Source organism: Oreochromis aureus, linkage group 3 (assembly GCF_013358895.1).
Source record: "Oreochromis aureus strain Israel breed Guangdong linkage group 3, ZZ_aureus, whole genome shotgun sequence".
Classification (NCBI taxonomy): domain Eukaryota; kingdom Metazoa; phylum Chordata; class Actinopteri; order Cichliformes; family Cichlidae; genus Oreochromis; species Oreochromis aureus.
Genome location: NC_052944.1, coordinates 4,868,001 through 4,884,335, shown reverse-complemented (window position 1 = coordinate 4,884,335; position 16,335 = coordinate 4,868,001). Strand labels below are relative to the sequence as shown.

Here is a 16,335-nt window from a genome sequence, read left to right as displayed (position 1 = left end):
TCGGCTGTTGTGCAACCAGAGTACCACACAGGGATGGCAGCACACTCTCGATGGTGGCTCGATAGAAGGACACTAGTAGGTCAGGCCGCAGCCTGTTCCAACTCATCTCAGGACACCCTCTCCACTTAGCCACCTTTTATGGACAGGGGAGGGGGATCTGAGTTTGAGTCCAAGTTTACCAGCTCGGCTATAAGAACAACAAATTACAGTAGTCCAGCCTAGAAGTAATAAATATATGAAATTGATTTTCAGCATCATTGTGAGACAGGATATGTCTAATTTTAGAGATACTGAGCAAATGTAAGAAAGCAGTCCTACATATTTGTTTAATATGTGCACTGAAGGACATATCCTGGTCAAAACTGAGTCCAACGCTGCTCACAGTGAAGGCCGAGGCAGTGCAATCCAGAGTAAGGATCTGGTTAGATACTTGTATTTCTAAGATTATTAGTGTCAAGGACAATAACCTCAGTTTGATCTGAATTTAGAATTTAAAAAATTAGATGGAATCCAGGTCTTTATGTCTTTAAGACATTGCTGCGTTATATAAGGGATAATATTCCCAAAAAAGTAATTACATTACTGTTACTTTCCTGTAAGCACGCCACGTTACTAAACTGTGATTTTGTCTGTGAGAGTGTCTCATGACAGTGACGTACGAGCGTGCGACATCCGTGGTAACAGACGTGTGCAGATCAGCAATGAATAATATGGAGTGATGGAGAGAGTACGACCATGCAGCGTTTAAAGCTTGGAAGTAATCACATTACTTTGAGTTTGATTCTGTAAAAAGTGACACAAACATTAGCGTCTGCTGTTCACTCTGTGTGGGAAGAAAACTTCTTTCTACAGTGAAAAATTAAACTTCAAATCTGAGCGAGCAGCGAGCATGCTGCCACGGGAATGTGACACTCACAGAGAAACCCCCGGATCCCCCCCACTGACATGACCGCTGTGGGCAAACCTCCACCCGCCCCACTCCTGCTAAACACAGACAATAGATTTAAAAGCTGCTGAATCTTTGATTTTATTTATTTTCTGCTGTGTTTTACTTGCATCTATTTGAAAGAGTGTAAACAAAAAACACGATTTTATCTTATATGCTGGAATATGCAGACAATATGTTTAAATGTTAAACACATTACGCATTTTTTTTCTCTAAACACCGCGTCTCTGTGGCTTTTAAACCCTCAAACACGCTGTGTCAGGTTCTTTGATAATTCCAAAGAGCTGCCCAGCCCCCACAAAATGTAGCCCAAACAGCTGATAGGAGTGATACACCCATGCACATCTACCAAGTTAACACTGGTAAAACACTAATATGCTTTAATTTAGCTTGAAATAACGTTCCCCTCTAAAGTACAAAGACAAGACTCAGAATGATTTAAAAAGCAGCCAGTGTCCAAATAACAACTTTGAAATAGCTTCATAAAGCCTGCAGAGCACTTCAAAATAGAAAAACTTAATATAGAGAAATTATGGGAGGCTCAAGACTGGTTGTTGCCAGATGATCACAGACGATTGTCTAAGACTGTTTGACTTATTTATTTGATGCTGTATTGTCACAATGACTGTCACATGTCCAAAATAGTCAAGTTAATGTCACATGGCTATTCGTTACATGTCTGCAAAACCTCGAGTGGTTGAAAACTAGTCATCAAGTCATAGTCAAATCAGTTTGAAGACAAGTTGGCAAGTTTATGGTCTTTACAAGGTAAGCTTCCTGGTCAAATTCCAGATGTGCAAGTGCAACCGGTCATAACTGGACTTTCAATCTCAATATCAAACAGACAAGTAGATATCCTTGACCTCGATGCCAAACGAAAATCAGATATGGGGCTTGACTGTTATTAGCCTTTTCCCTGAATCATCATTTCTCCATACATGCATGTGACCTAGACTGACCTACTGTTTCTAATAGATCAAGAAAATATACAGTGCATCAAGATCTTTACAGCACATCTAGAGAGTACGGAAATAATAAGATGGGAATTATTAACTTATTTACTAATATTTTCATCTCATGGCTAAAACGCCTTTGCTTTGGTTTAGCAGAAATCTGTATGCTGCTTTGAGTTATCCTGATTAGCTCAGTAGAGATGCTCTTATCTTGTGCTGCTTTCCATTTAATGTGGAACTTTTGACACTCAAAGGTCAAAGGTCAGAGCTGGGAGTGACATCATTCCCAGCTTAAACATTTGTTCAGTAGTAGGTTTGGAAAAGCAAAGAGAATTTGTTTTGCTCCTTGGCAGAGGGTTGAGCCATTCATGCATTACTAGCAACACAGTGCACTGTACACAGTGTACAGACAGAGCATGTTCAATGTTCTGCATGCATCTCAAGTCACAGATACACAATAGTGGCAGTACAGATTACAAGTTGATACTTTTCCTATGTTTATGTGCATTATTACAATCTTGGTTTGATAAGGTGGGGTTGGTGGGGATGTGCCAACTTTCTGAACTGGAAGTCCAACTTCAGGGACCATTTCAGTTAATAAATGACTAGGAGCTAAGGAAGACTAAGAATTCCAAATATGAATGGAACACACTCGTATAATCAGGCAGATTCATGAAGTTAACATCAGAAGTACATCAGAGGACACAGTGCTTTAATATCATACCCCAAGACGACGAGCTCTCCATACTTTACGGGCTCCTTGTCCTCGGGAAAGACTCCATCGTGGGGTTGTGAGCTTGAGCCCAAAGGAGGCGAGGGCTGGCTCTTGTTGCAGGATGGGCGCAGCTCCAGAGATGGGGGGGGACACAACGCCTCTGAGCTACCCTCCAAAACCATGCCCACCGGCCACAGCTGGGGCTCGCTGCTGGGGAGAACAGGTCAGAAGAAAATCATAAAAGCCTGTGCGTTTGAATGGGATAACGTACATTTAAAGTCGTAGTATATAGTTAGTTATGTTTAATATCTGATCATATAACAATGGTGTGGCAGATGATAAAATGCAAACAATCTAATGCATGAATTATAGGTCAACATTAGCACACAGGCTGCAGTATAACAGTATTCACAGCTTCCTCGAACTCTACAACCTGCTCAGCACAGAGGTGCAATGTTAAGAAGTGTTTTCACACACAGAAGACTCCTAGCTGAAATCTTCTGGTTGGCCGTGGCCCCGTCTGTATGGAGTTTGCATGTTTTCCTTTGTGTACATGGGATTATTTGATTTCCTTATTCGTTTGTTGTTACGTTAACAGGTGACTTGAATTATTAAATTTAACAGGTTTTGTCAACAGGCTAACATAGAGAGCAGACAACCATTTGCACTCACAGTCACCCCTGTGTGCACTTCAGAATCACCAGTTAAGCTAACCTCACTAACTGCATGTCTGTGGACTGTGGGAGAGAACCCACACAGACACAGGGAGAACATGCAAGCTCCACACAGAAAGGGCCCGGCCCTGGTGGATTCGAACCAGGGACCTTGCTGTGAAGCAACAATGTGGTGGTGTTAACACTGTTTCCTCACAGTATGAAGGTCCTTTTTTAAACAGAGCAAGAGATTTTTCATCATAGTATTTCTAAACATAATATTTTTCTTTAGAAATCGTTTTTACAAATAACAGAATTATTTCAGAAAAAATCATAAATTACAATCATCAGTATTATGACCTTGTGAAAAAATGACTCTTTTATTTAGAGCCAACCACGATGTGCTGCTCAAACCTTCAAGTAAAATCAAGTTAAAGCTTTTAATTTACACACAGTATAAAGACACCAGCAAAGGTCTGAGCTGTCACTTGAAGAAGAACGATGCCAAAAACAGAAGAAATCAGGTTAAACATGAAACAAGTAATTTCTGATGCTGACAAAGCAAACGTCATATCCAACTTATAGCCTGTTTTTCCAATTTTCAAGTCCTGGGATGAAACATGTTAAGAAGCAACTCAGAGCCACTCAGTACAAAACAACCCAGGTCGACGTAGCAAACAATAGATTTAGAGACTGAAAGACAATCAGAATCAGCTTTACTGTCCAAGTATGCAGACAGAGTATTTGGGTATTTCTTTGATTTCAGAGTATGTGGCAGATTAGACACACACGATGCAGACATTAGCAACAGACAGACAAAAATAAAAATGACTCTTTGGTTCAGCAGCAGGTGTGATGAGTCTTTTATGTACAAACACTGAAGTGTTCAGAGGGTTTCCCCCTGTGGGGTGCAGTGCTGTGTAGTGCCTACCAGAGGGGAGGAACCTGAACAGATTGTGTTTGGGGTGCGAGAGCTTTGCAGTTATGTTTCTTTCTCTTTTATTCAATTTTTGTTATTTATATAGTCCCAAATTACAACACCAGTAACTTCAAGTCAAGTTTTTCTGCAGGCCTGACTGTCTATGACGATCTGTTCTTCCTGAGCTGATGGAGGAATTATATCCTCTGCTGGGCCTTTGTAATAAAACTAGTTAGAAATGTGTGTAATGATCCCAGAACAACTGCCAAGACACTTGTGAATGAGTTAACCAAGTCCTGAAGTGTCGTCTGAAAGAAGACTATAATCATATTCATGCACACAAACTGACTGTGAGGATTACAAAGAAAATGTCTGTTACAGAAAATATTCTGTGAAAAAACCAAAATGTCCATAAATATTACAGAGGACGTGCTTTAAATCTGTCCGGGCAGAAAAAATTACATCTTTTAAAAGTGTGTGTTAAGCATATATATTTATTTAATTAATAATTATTATTATAATCCAAGATTTAACCTTATTTACAGTATGAGTATTATTAACATCAAACTACACTTAAAAATACTTTAAAGTTGAACAAAAACTACAATATTAACTCGAAACACTTTCAAACACAGTACAGTAATAAACAACAATATACTTCTATAATGAAGTCTTTGTATTTTGTCAGTATTTCAGCATTACAACGCTGAGCTTCAGGTTCACATAGTGAGAGTCGGACATAGAACTCAGTTGTTTGAAATGTAATATAAGACAGCGCTGAAAAACAGACTGCTGGACCTCTAATGCAACACCACAAGTCCTACAGTTACACGTATCTCAAAAAGGAAAGTAAATAGTCAACCTCAACTTTGCTGATTTTGTGAGCCATTAGCAAAATAAAATCCTGAGCTGACAGGATGTGAAATCTCTCATATTAATTTAGTAAAGCCGGACACGGCCCAATCAGATTCCTCAGTGTTTCCTTTGAAAGTTGCTGCCTTTAAGCCCCAAAACAAAGTGGACGATACTTGCAGTTCCTCCAAAGTATTCTTAAACTCAGGACAGTATCCAGAAGTACAAAGTAAATGTGCAGCGGTCCAAATAACATAACAGCAGCAGCTACGACAGAGTGAAATGACTCCATACTGCTTTAACATTTTTATTTGTAATATTAAGTATAGTCAGATATAACTTTAATAATCCTTTAGATTCTAACAAAGTATAACCAATAAACCATGTCTCTGTCCTGAGGGAAGCTGAATTGGTGTTGGCTTGTTTGAGTTTACTGAAAGCTCTGACGTGCAGCAGCACTGTGCAAACTCCTAACTGCTCTGTTTGTGTGGTTATAATGATAATGTATTAGTATTACAAAATAAATAGTGTGTAGAAAAAAAAATTACCAAGGGGGCTCCATCAATGAGACATTTTTGGCCTACTTCTTCAGAAATGACTGGCCCTGGTTCACTGTCAGGAGCGCTGATATGTTTGGCCTGGCACCAGGTTATCACATAACTGACTTAGTGTCAGTATCAACACTTGCATTGGAGCCACACAGCCAGTACAGGTACACAGCAATAGCTAAGGTGGAAGAGATGTCAGCACACTGCCGAGTTGAGCAAGTGTCCCTTTGTCCTGCATTTCACCTACTGAAGAGAGATTCAGCAGTGCCTCCATAAACCGAAGCTTGAAGTTAAGTGTTAAGGCTGGACAGGCTTTGCACCTGACTGATAAGCTCTATGAGAGGTCCAGAGGAAGTCTGTTGTATATCAAAGTTTGATAGCCAATGCTGCTCAAGATTTGCAGAAAAAAATCAGTGCATGTCTCAATCTGTTTAAAAGAACGAAAAATATTTGTTTTAAAAAAGACTGTGGCACATACTTCATATATATATAATTTTCTTTATCTTGTTTCCATCCACATCCACAGATGAGAGGGAAAGAAAAAAATAAATACATTTGTCATATGATCGTTATACAGAGCATTTTTTAAACAAAACAAATGTGATTTAAACACATTTTAAATACTCACCAATCCTAAAGAGCTTTTACAATGACAGAGCTAAATGGAGACCAACTACTGCATTTCATAGGCAGAATATCACATATCTGTAAAATAACAAAATTATCCATTAGTCTTAAAGCCATTTTCACAACAGTGAGGTAAAGCATTCAGCACAGTTCTATCCTGAATATAGAAATAATAAACACACATGTTAGCATTCACAATAAGGCAGCTCATCACAGTGTAAATGACACCAATGACGAAGGCTTTTGGGTTACAGTCACAACATACTGAGATGCTAGATGTAGATCAGTCACAGCAAAGAAACATCACAGACGGACACACGTTAATTATCTATTAACATTCTCATACACACAAATGGGAATTATACTTTAGGCTTTAGAATATTATTTATTCATTTATGCTAAGTACAATTTTCTCTACAAGTTATTCTTAAATTTTTAAAAGTCTTTAGTGAAACACAGAAGAATATCTGAACTAAAGTGGACACCATGCTAGACGCCAACAGCTTTCCAAACAATGTCCACGCCATTCCAAAAAATGAAAGGAAAGCAAGTTTTTCACTAACTCCCCTTCATGGCTAGGCTGGTATAACATTAGCTAAAAGCACAAAGCTTTCATTTTATATAATAACTGTTATACTGAAACTCAGGTTTATGCTTAGTTAGTGACTGCAGCAGCTACATCAGCATGTGGATCAGCATGTACAGGGGCAGCTGCTACGTGCTGGTAATGTTACTGCTCCACACTTCCAACAGAGCAGCAACATTAACAGTAAGGAGCTACAATCCTAAAAATAGTACATGAGCATGAATTTCCTCATTTTGTGGCAGCAGACATGTTTCGATAAGCAAGTTGTAACTCCGCCCACATTAGCCTGTTAAACTGTTACAGCACCGCAGGCACCTTTCCTTACTACATGACTGATGCAAGTATGTAACAGTCTGTTGTCATGCAGGAGAAAGAAAGGAAAAAGTTGCAACAAATCGTTTCTCAGATTTTATTCATTTATATTTGTTTACCATTGATTTAAAGAAAAGATTTGATAATGATTAACATTAGATAACAGGGTCCTGATGCTTGTCTCAATTAACATACAGCATAAACTAAAAACTCAAACTTAAAAAAAACCCACCTCACCCAGTAAAAATCCAGCTGGGTCGAGGGTCTACAAAGGATCGAAACTCTGTCTCATGGGTGTTTTAGTTTTACATTTGTATTTAAAATGTAGGACTTCACAACCACTGGAATTCAATTCAGTTTTATTAATATAGTGTCAAATAACAGAAGGCGCTTTATATTGTAAGATGCAGACTCTACAATAATATAGAGACAAGTTTCCTTTGACTTTTCCTTTGTTAAAATCCAAGAAGTAAAAGACAAGATGTCAAAAATGAGCCTCTGGCATTAGAACGCAGCTCCTGACAACATAGACGTCCACAAAGACGGGACACATGCCAATGACATCTGATTGTTGTGTGCTGGACATTTTAAATATGTATTCCATGACTCCTCTCTCTCCTACCTGAGATATCTTTACCACATTATGCACTGGCATCCAGATATAAAATGTGCTGTGAGAAAAACAAATATGTTTGTTGTAAAATTTTGCAACTCTGTTTCCTGCTGAATACACAGAAACTTCCACAGATGTTTCCATGTAATAATCCCGAGAATTAGACATATTATTTACATTATTGCTTTTAAGCAAAGCAGAATGCTGGGAACCTCAGGTAGGATTAATTTCAGCATTATAATATAGTAATACTATCCAAATGTTAAAACATCAGTCAGTATTATATGATTATTATTAGGTTATTACAATTCAAACTCACAGACATTACCTTCTTATTTCTAGCAGGTTATCGTGCTGTTACCGCAGTAGTAAACTTGTATTACTAACTGGTTTTGCCTCATGGGGATGTCTTTATCACCACATTACTACCCACACTTCTGGGGTAGAAGTGTGGGTAGCATTTTGTGCTTCATTACTGAAGCACAAAATGCTTTAATTTGATGCATGCGACTCTTCTGGTCCTCCATACAAATCCATAAAAAAATGAAAATAACGTAGGAAATGAATGAAAGCATACTATAAGAAGAAGGTGATCAGAAAGAGAGAAACAATGTAGAAAATAGAGGAAGAGGAGGTTTAAACGACAGGGAGAGGTGAAGCAGGGAGAATTGCAAGATTAGAAAGAAAAGACACAAGAAACCTTAAATTACTTTCTCTGGATGAAGAAGAGATGAGGATGCTTGTGTGTGTTTGATTATATGTGTCAGCAAGTGCATGTGTACAAGTGTCAGGATGATGAATTACCTGTTCTAAGCCACACATTTTCTAATAAACCCACAGTCACATCCTGTGTGTGCAGACACAGGGAATGCAGCTCTGAGCAGAGTGGATACACTTGCTAAGCTACTGTAGCCAGAAGTACTTAGTTACAGAAATACTTAGTTACAATAGTTTGACTGTTAAGCTTGCAACACTTTAGTCAGAAGGCTTATTGACATAGTTATGAAGGTGTGTAAGTAAATACTGATTTTATGGATTTGTATAATATATAATTTGTAATAATTTCATTGTTGAAAAATATCCGAAAATTGTGAATACTTTATGAATTCCTCCTTCTCCCATGGGAGATGGGGGAGAGTAACTATTAAAGTGAATAATTAATAGACAAAAATATTTGTTGAACATGTGGGGACCTAAAATATTTTGTTTTTTTGTTTGTAGCATTTCCAGATTTGGTTTTAGTGCTTCTACTCTGACATGTGATTTGGGCCACACTACATTTTTCAGGTGTAAAGTACAACATTATGAGATATGGGAAAGCATATTTTGTAAGACAATAATTTCTATAAACTTTTTCACTTATTAGGCAAATATTCAGTTAATTCAACTGTGAAAAAATGCCCAAATGTTTCCTTTCGTTTTTGTCTTTATTATCACTGAATATAGATTAAGTTGCTTCTACAAATATGCAACATCGAGATGACAATTTTGGCTTTAGGGAAATTTTGAGGTCATTTTTTACTTTATTTAAATGTCATAAATGATTAAGAAAAAGAGGCAGGGCATGTTTGTCTGTGGAAGAGAAAGAAGAAGGACCAAGAGACAGAAAAGAAAAAGCCAAATTTGTCTCTTCTACAAACAAATGAACAGAGAGCTAAATATATTCCACTGACGAATGAACTCTGCATTGAAACATGGCTTCAGGACAAAACTGTCTCACTAGTTCTGTTCTTCAATCTATTTAAATAAAGATGTTCTACTTCTGTTCTTGCACGAATTCTTAGTCACTCTGATTGAGATTAATAAACGTATTATTTTCCCCATAAATCCAGTTTAGTTGTCAAAATAAGAGCAGATATATTTGTAAACATGCAACTTTATTAAACATCAATTCAGACATGGACGTTTTCGTTTTTTCAAAGCAGGGCAGAGAGCCACAGAGCAGTGTCTACAGTGCATTATGTAAGACTTTATTATGTACAAATCCTACAAGCCAGTGTTATGAACGATTACCCTCCCCCGGTAACAAAGTCAGCCTCTGATCTCTGCATGTGTCCACGTGTCTTTCTGCTTGCACTGGGTATTAATATTTATCTTTAGCTTGTTGAACTATTATAAAATGCACTTATCAAGGTCAGGATGTCATGCTATTACAGTTTTTTCCAAATTCTCCACATCAGACATGAGTGCTGCTATTATGGGATGATCTCATCTCAGTTTTTTCATTGTAGTCTCTTTAACCTCCTAGGACCTGGCGTCCACATATGTGGACATCACATTTTGGGTTATTTAGACCAAAATACTCAATTTTGTTCTTCAAGGGCCTGATATCCACTTACGAGGACATTATACTGCTACTGTTCTATTAAAATTTTAAATGAATATCCTCATATGTGGCTCTGATTTTTTTATAAAAACAAAAATAAGGTAAAAAAAAAAAAAAATCTGGTAATTCTTCGTTTTTACATTCATTGGGCCCCAATATGCCCAAATATCAAAGAGAAATTAAAAATGCATGTCGTGGAAGAGTTCGGGTCTTAGGAGGTTAATATTTACATTTTCTAAAAGCCAAAGTATTTTAAGAGGGTGTTGATATGCAAGTATTACCAAAGAAAGGACATGATCTATTTTGAAGTATCATATCATTTCAGTTCACAGAAACTCTTTTTAAAGAGTTTTGAAATTTGATCCTGTTTTGGTGAGAGAATACATTCAACTCACCAACACTCAGCAAAGGTTCACAAATAAAAGGGAAGGCTAAGAAATGACAGCAATAGTCTCCGATCACCTACAAAACCACTCCCTTTTTGAGGATGTCTTCTTATTGCTTCTCCTGTGCACCTGTTGTCACACATTTATGCAAAACAAGGTAAAAATACGAATTATAAACCCCTGTGAACCTAACTACACAGAACTGAACTGACTATCTCACCTATAGCCACGATCTTTGGGTAGTGAATGAAAGAATGAGACAAATAGAACAAACAGTAACAGACTGAATTAAAGTCCATTACTGTTCTTATTGTCTTAGAGTAACTGTAACCACATAATTTCATTACAGATTAATAAAGCATTCTGATTCTGATGAATCTACTGTTCATTTCTGGTCCTCTCTTTCTTGCAATTTTTATAATCTCTTAAACAAATCTTTACCTTTGAAGATTTGTTCTTCAAAGGTAAGGACTGCTCTGTAGTGTAATATTCTACGGTCCTTAGTGGACTGGGTGGCAATCAGAGGTGGGGGACCTGTGCTCCGATCCCTGGCTTCCAAAACTGGCTTGTTGTAAATGGAATACTGCCTCACTGGTGAGGAAGGAGGCTGACCTGGTGCATGAGGTTGGCAGATACCAACTAGATATAGCTGGGCTCACGTCAAGAGGCTCTGGAACCAGTTTCCTGGAGAGTGTTTGGACTCCACCCTGGAGTTTCCCAGATGGGAGGCAGTGGTGCAAATGTATCCCCCCGGTTCGCTGCCTGTGCGTTGGAGTTTTCCTCAGGCCCCAGGTCCTGACTATCGTTTGTACCTAAGCGCCAAATGACAGTTCAGAATCCCTGGATGAGGTGCTGGAGAGTGCTCCACACACAGACTCTATTGGGGACTTCAATGCTCTCACACTGATGTGGTTAAACAACTGCACACTGGCATGACTCCTGGGGCGGGTGAGATTCACCCTCAGTTCCTGAAGGCTCTGGATGATGTAGGGCTGTCAGGTCTGACAGGTCTTTGGGTGGGTTTGAGGGTTTGGGGTGCCTCTGGATTTGAAAACTGGGTTGTTGACTCCCATGTTTAAGTAGGGGGACCAGAAGGGGTGCTCCAACTATAGGGGGATCACACTCCTCAGCCTCCCTGGGAAAAACTCTATCACAGACCAAGTCCCTCTGGGTATTCTGTGGAGGGAGTTTCAGGAGTTAGGGGAGTTTGGCCAGTTGTTATGGGCCATTCAAGCTGTACAACTGTAGCAAGAGCTTGATTCATAATGCTGGCAGTAAGTCAAACACCTTTCTGGTGGCTGGCCTTTGCCACCGATTCTCTTCATAGTTTTTATGGATAGGATATCTAGGTGTAGCTAAGTCGGGGAGGGTCTCCTCTTTGGTGATGACGTGGTTCTGTTGGTGTCATCAACTGGTGACCCCTGTAGCAGTTTGCAGCCTACTGTGAAGCGGCGAGAATGAGAACTACCACTTTGAAATCCTAGACCACGGGTGTCGAACTCCAGTCCTCGAGGGCTCCTGAAACTTTTAAATATGTCCCTGCTGCAACACACCTGAATAAAATTAGTAGGTCATTAGCAAGAACTGACTGCATGCTGAGGTGGCAACTCCTAACCGCAAGTAAATTTAAATAAATCTAAGTTTTTGAAAAAATGTAATTGTAAAAGTACTTTTATTGCACCGTGTTCATTCAGTCATGACCTGCTGTAACATGAATCAAATGGCTGAATTGTCACCTCAGCATGGAGTCAAGTTCTATAGAGTCTTGCTAATGACCTACTAACACAGGTGTGTTGCAGCAGGGACACAAGCAAAGGTTTCAGGACGCCGGCCCTCGAGGACTGGAGTTCGACACCTGTGCCCTAGACTGTGGTTCTCAGCTGGAAAAGGGTGGAGTGCCGCATGTCGCGGATACAGGCAGCATATATGAATTTACTTCGAAGAGTGTCTGGCCTCGCCCGGGTGAGCAGCTCAGTCATTAAAGATGGACTCAGAGTAGAGATACTGCTCCTACACATCAAAAGGAGGCAGCTGAGGTGGTTCGGGCATCTGACTAGTATACCAGGCATCTCGTACTGGTGAGGAGGCTCGAGGCCAGGCCTTCCTGAGAGATTAAATTTCTTGCCTGGCTTAGGTACATCTCTGTGTCCCCAACAGGTGGCTGGGGTGAGGGAAGCCTGGGCTTCTCTGCTCTGACTGCTGTCCTAACTACCTGAACCTGGATAAGCAGCACAAAGTGGATGGCTGAATGGATGGATGTAAATATTCATCCATTCACCAATCAATCATTCAATTCTGATTGATTGATTGTTTGTTTGTTTTTTCAGGTCAGGTATCGGATCAATGCATATGCTGCTAAAATTATGTTGTTGTAATTATGCATCTTGCAAAGCAAACTAAAGTATAATATTTTGGGTTATTTAAATGTTACATAAAAATACCAGGCAGCTTAATACAGTTTAATGCAGGCTCAACTGGTTAGTCTGGTGCAGAGCAGACTGATGCTTGTGTCACTGTAAGGTTACATCAAGGATAGCAGACATAAATACATTTAAGATGATTAGATTTACTCACTTAATTGCACCTTTCATGCTAGTTTTATATGATAGCTCATATTGCATATACTTATATCTGGTGGAATTCATTTAGTTACAAAAATCCACAAAGAACTAAAAATCCTAGAGCAGCAGCAGGACAAGTCAGCTAATCACAGCCTAAACATAAAGAAGACTCAGCTGGAGCACACAATACAAATTATTATGTGACTTATGGAAAGTGACAAAATCACTTCATATCACTATATCCACTGCACTGCTTACACATGACCTTAAGGGTCCTCCACATTCCATATCTATAACCCCTGCCTGTTACCCATCTTTCTGCAAAGGTAGTAGTTAAAAAAGCATACTCAGATAATAATCAATGCTAAAAGCGAATATTAAATTACACTTGCAGAAAGCAAATATCAGCAGTCCCATAAATGCCTCCTGAAGCTTTAGACACCTCTGCTGCAGGCAGGCAAGCACACAGGTCCTCTCCTCTCACTAACAGCTGAAGTAGTCAACGTACGTAATACTGAACAACACTTCAGGAGGAATTTTGAGGGGCCAAGCTCCCGTTTCAACAATACTAAAGCATTAAAAGGTTATTTTTTAATTGGGTATGGTTTGTGGCTCACCTGCAGAGGAGGGGTGGAGCAGTGGGTTTAGGATGTGGTGTCAGGAAGGCTGGTCGTCACAGCCGGCAAGCACAACCTAACCATGCCTTCTCTACTCGAGCAGGACACTGGGACCCGACGAGAGCTGTGTGGTGTGTGCTGAGTAGCAGGAAGCAGCTAAAAAGCTGTGCAAGCAGTGGAAAACCTCATGAAGAAATGCACTTTTCTTGTAACGATGTGTGCTACTGGTCCTTTATGATTATAGCAGCTTAACTATTAGTAATTTTCAACAGTCACGTTAGCTGTTTTTAATCATTGACATAGAAACTAGCAGGCAGTCGTTAGATTAAAAAACCTAAAAAGCAATAATTACTGTTGGGCTGAATGGGCTGAATGGGATACGGAGCTGTGGACTGGATTACAGACGCCTGGAGAACCAGGTGGGTTGCTGGCTGTGCAGAGCAGCAGGGAAACTGTAGCTGAACTGAGATTATTTTTGTAGCAAGCTGTGAGGTCAGCTTTAAAATGCAGGCCGCCACTGGTTCAAAAAAGCTCTGTTTTTTATGCCTTCTTCATTTTAGCATAGCTGAAATCACACTTATCCAAAGTTAATTTTTAACACTTCCATAATTCTCTTCCTATACAATAATTTAATTATTTAAATTTGTTAGGTATTGTACTGTTGTACCCTTTATTAGTTGGTTCTGAAATATATTGTGTCTTCAGCATACAAAAAGAGCTAAATAATCTGCAAAGTGAATAAAACCTCTAAACTTAAATACCTATTTTGTTAAATCTAGCTTATCGTTAGCAAAATAAGTTGACAATTATCATTTACTTTTTCGAGGAATTGCTTCTTCTCCATTCAGAGTTGTTGAAGGATGGGGTCCAAATTTTCATGTGATATTGAAAAATGTTTTTGAGTATTTTATTCTAGTATTACGACAACTCTAAAAGTGAGACTGTTGTTTTGTATTATTTTAATCACTACAAAACTGCTTCATATGCATTAGTGCAGCAGTGATGTTGGTGACAGTAATGCTTGCTTTGAAATAGTTTGGCTTCCGTCTGTAGCCACTAGCAGCCAAACCACAGCCTCACCAGCACTGAGAATACACAGACGTGTGTTTTTGTGTACGGTTACTTCGCATCATGTCACAGATTACTAATTATTGTTGAATCGTGAATATCATCGCAGAACTGTTACTTTTAACGCTCTGAGGCTTACTGAAGTGCCATCCCACCAAATCCTCCTCCGCCTGCACACACTCTGGAAACGTCTAGAAGCTGGAAGTGTCACATGGAACTGTTAATGCACCACAAAGGCTTGATTTGTGATACAAGATGATTCAAATATGGCTTCTTTCTCCTCTTCTTATCCTTCTGTGTGCGCGGATTGCAGCGAATTGCGTTTTTTCCGGGCCATGTTTTTGTGTGCACGGAGGACGTGTAGTAATCTGAGCAGATGTGATCACACAAACAGGCTACACAGAGAAAAATAAGACATTTACGTAGAATCCAGCGAAATGCAAACGCAAGCGTTTGTACACAGGTGATTCCTCCCTCACGAACAACATAAGCTACATACTGCGAGCACACACCCTCCATGCAGAAGCACGCATATCTGTGTACTACATGTACACAGCAGCGACGTAAAGGTAGCCGATATAACAACCAAACCAAATCCGTTCTTCATCACTCACATTAGTCTGACATCACATAAATCTCTTTACCTCATAAAGACTCACGTCAGCCTTGAATAGGCGATAAAGTCAACAATCCACGAATTAAAAGGCGACTTCGATTCCCATCACCTCTCCAGAGGAGGAATAAAGCACACAACAGGCCGGCTTGCGTCTCCTGACATTTGATGTTTTGTAGAGGAAGCTGCTGTAAGAAGAAGGCTGTAAGAAAGACAGGTGATGGGAAAATGGGGATAAACAGGCCCGTACCCGCGGATGTTTGCCAGCAGAGGTCCAGGACGGCTCGGATCTGTGTGGAATTCCTCCTGTTGATGGGAATATTTGCGGGGGCTTCAGTCGCCGCACGGCCTGGGAAGCGTAAAGAGGTGTGATGGAGAAGAACAGGAAGCGCAGAGCATCACAAGCAATATCATCTCTCTTCCGTTCATCTTACGCCAGAATCGATTCTCCCACATATAACGGCAGACAGTCCGATGTCACCTCTCTCTCTCTCTCTCTCTCTCCTCAGTTCAGTTCAAAAGTGCCACAGCCAGTTTGTTAAAACAACAAATCATAAATCATAATAGAATAAAATAATAAAAGTAATAAAAAAACAATAAAATAACACAAAGATTAATACACGGCTCAATTCATTATGTGCTTCAATAGTCATTTCAGGTCATTCACTGTGTCTCCTGTTTCTCATTTTGCAATGTCACTTAATGTTAAACGTAGCTGTTCCTTCACTGAATGATTTCCGTTTCTGGAGGCTATTAAAGTATGAAATGTATATAGATGTTCATTGGTGATCGTTTGTCCAGGAAATCTAGTATTATTTTTGCTTTACTTGCATGATTTATTGAATAAAAAACGTTCAAGCCCATTTGATACAAAAGGTTCTATTACAGAATTCTATAATGTGATATATGTGGCAAAATATGATACCATTAAATAAATGCATTGGGAAAACCATTAGCTGTTAAAAATGGAGACAACCCGATGCAACTACTTATGCCCATGCAACCATGTAAAATAACAAAATAAAGCTTGCTTATGACCT

General features: G+C 39.3%; 1 protein-coding gene across 8 annotated transcripts in view; it reads right to left on the bottom strand.

The window, feature by feature from the left end:
• The window catches only part of peli3 (pellino E3 ubiquitin protein ligase family member 3), a 46,950-nt gene that overhangs the window by 26,936 nt on the left and 3,679 nt on the right, over window positions 1-16,335 (bottom strand). The window contains exons 1-3 of one of the 8 annotated variants that reach the window (XM_031727195.2): window positions 15,327-15,534; window positions 6,215-6,291; window positions 2,624-2,824 (exon numbers count right to left, since the gene is read on the bottom strand). In XM_031727195.2, coding sequence (XP_031583055.1) covers window positions 2,624-2,796 — 173 coding nt within the window. In that variant the 5' untranslated portion in view covers window positions 2,797-2,824; window positions 6,215-6,291; window positions 15,327-15,534. The other 7 variants (XM_039609186.1, XM_039609185.1, XM_031727193.2 and 4 more) reach the window with 7 other exon arrangements.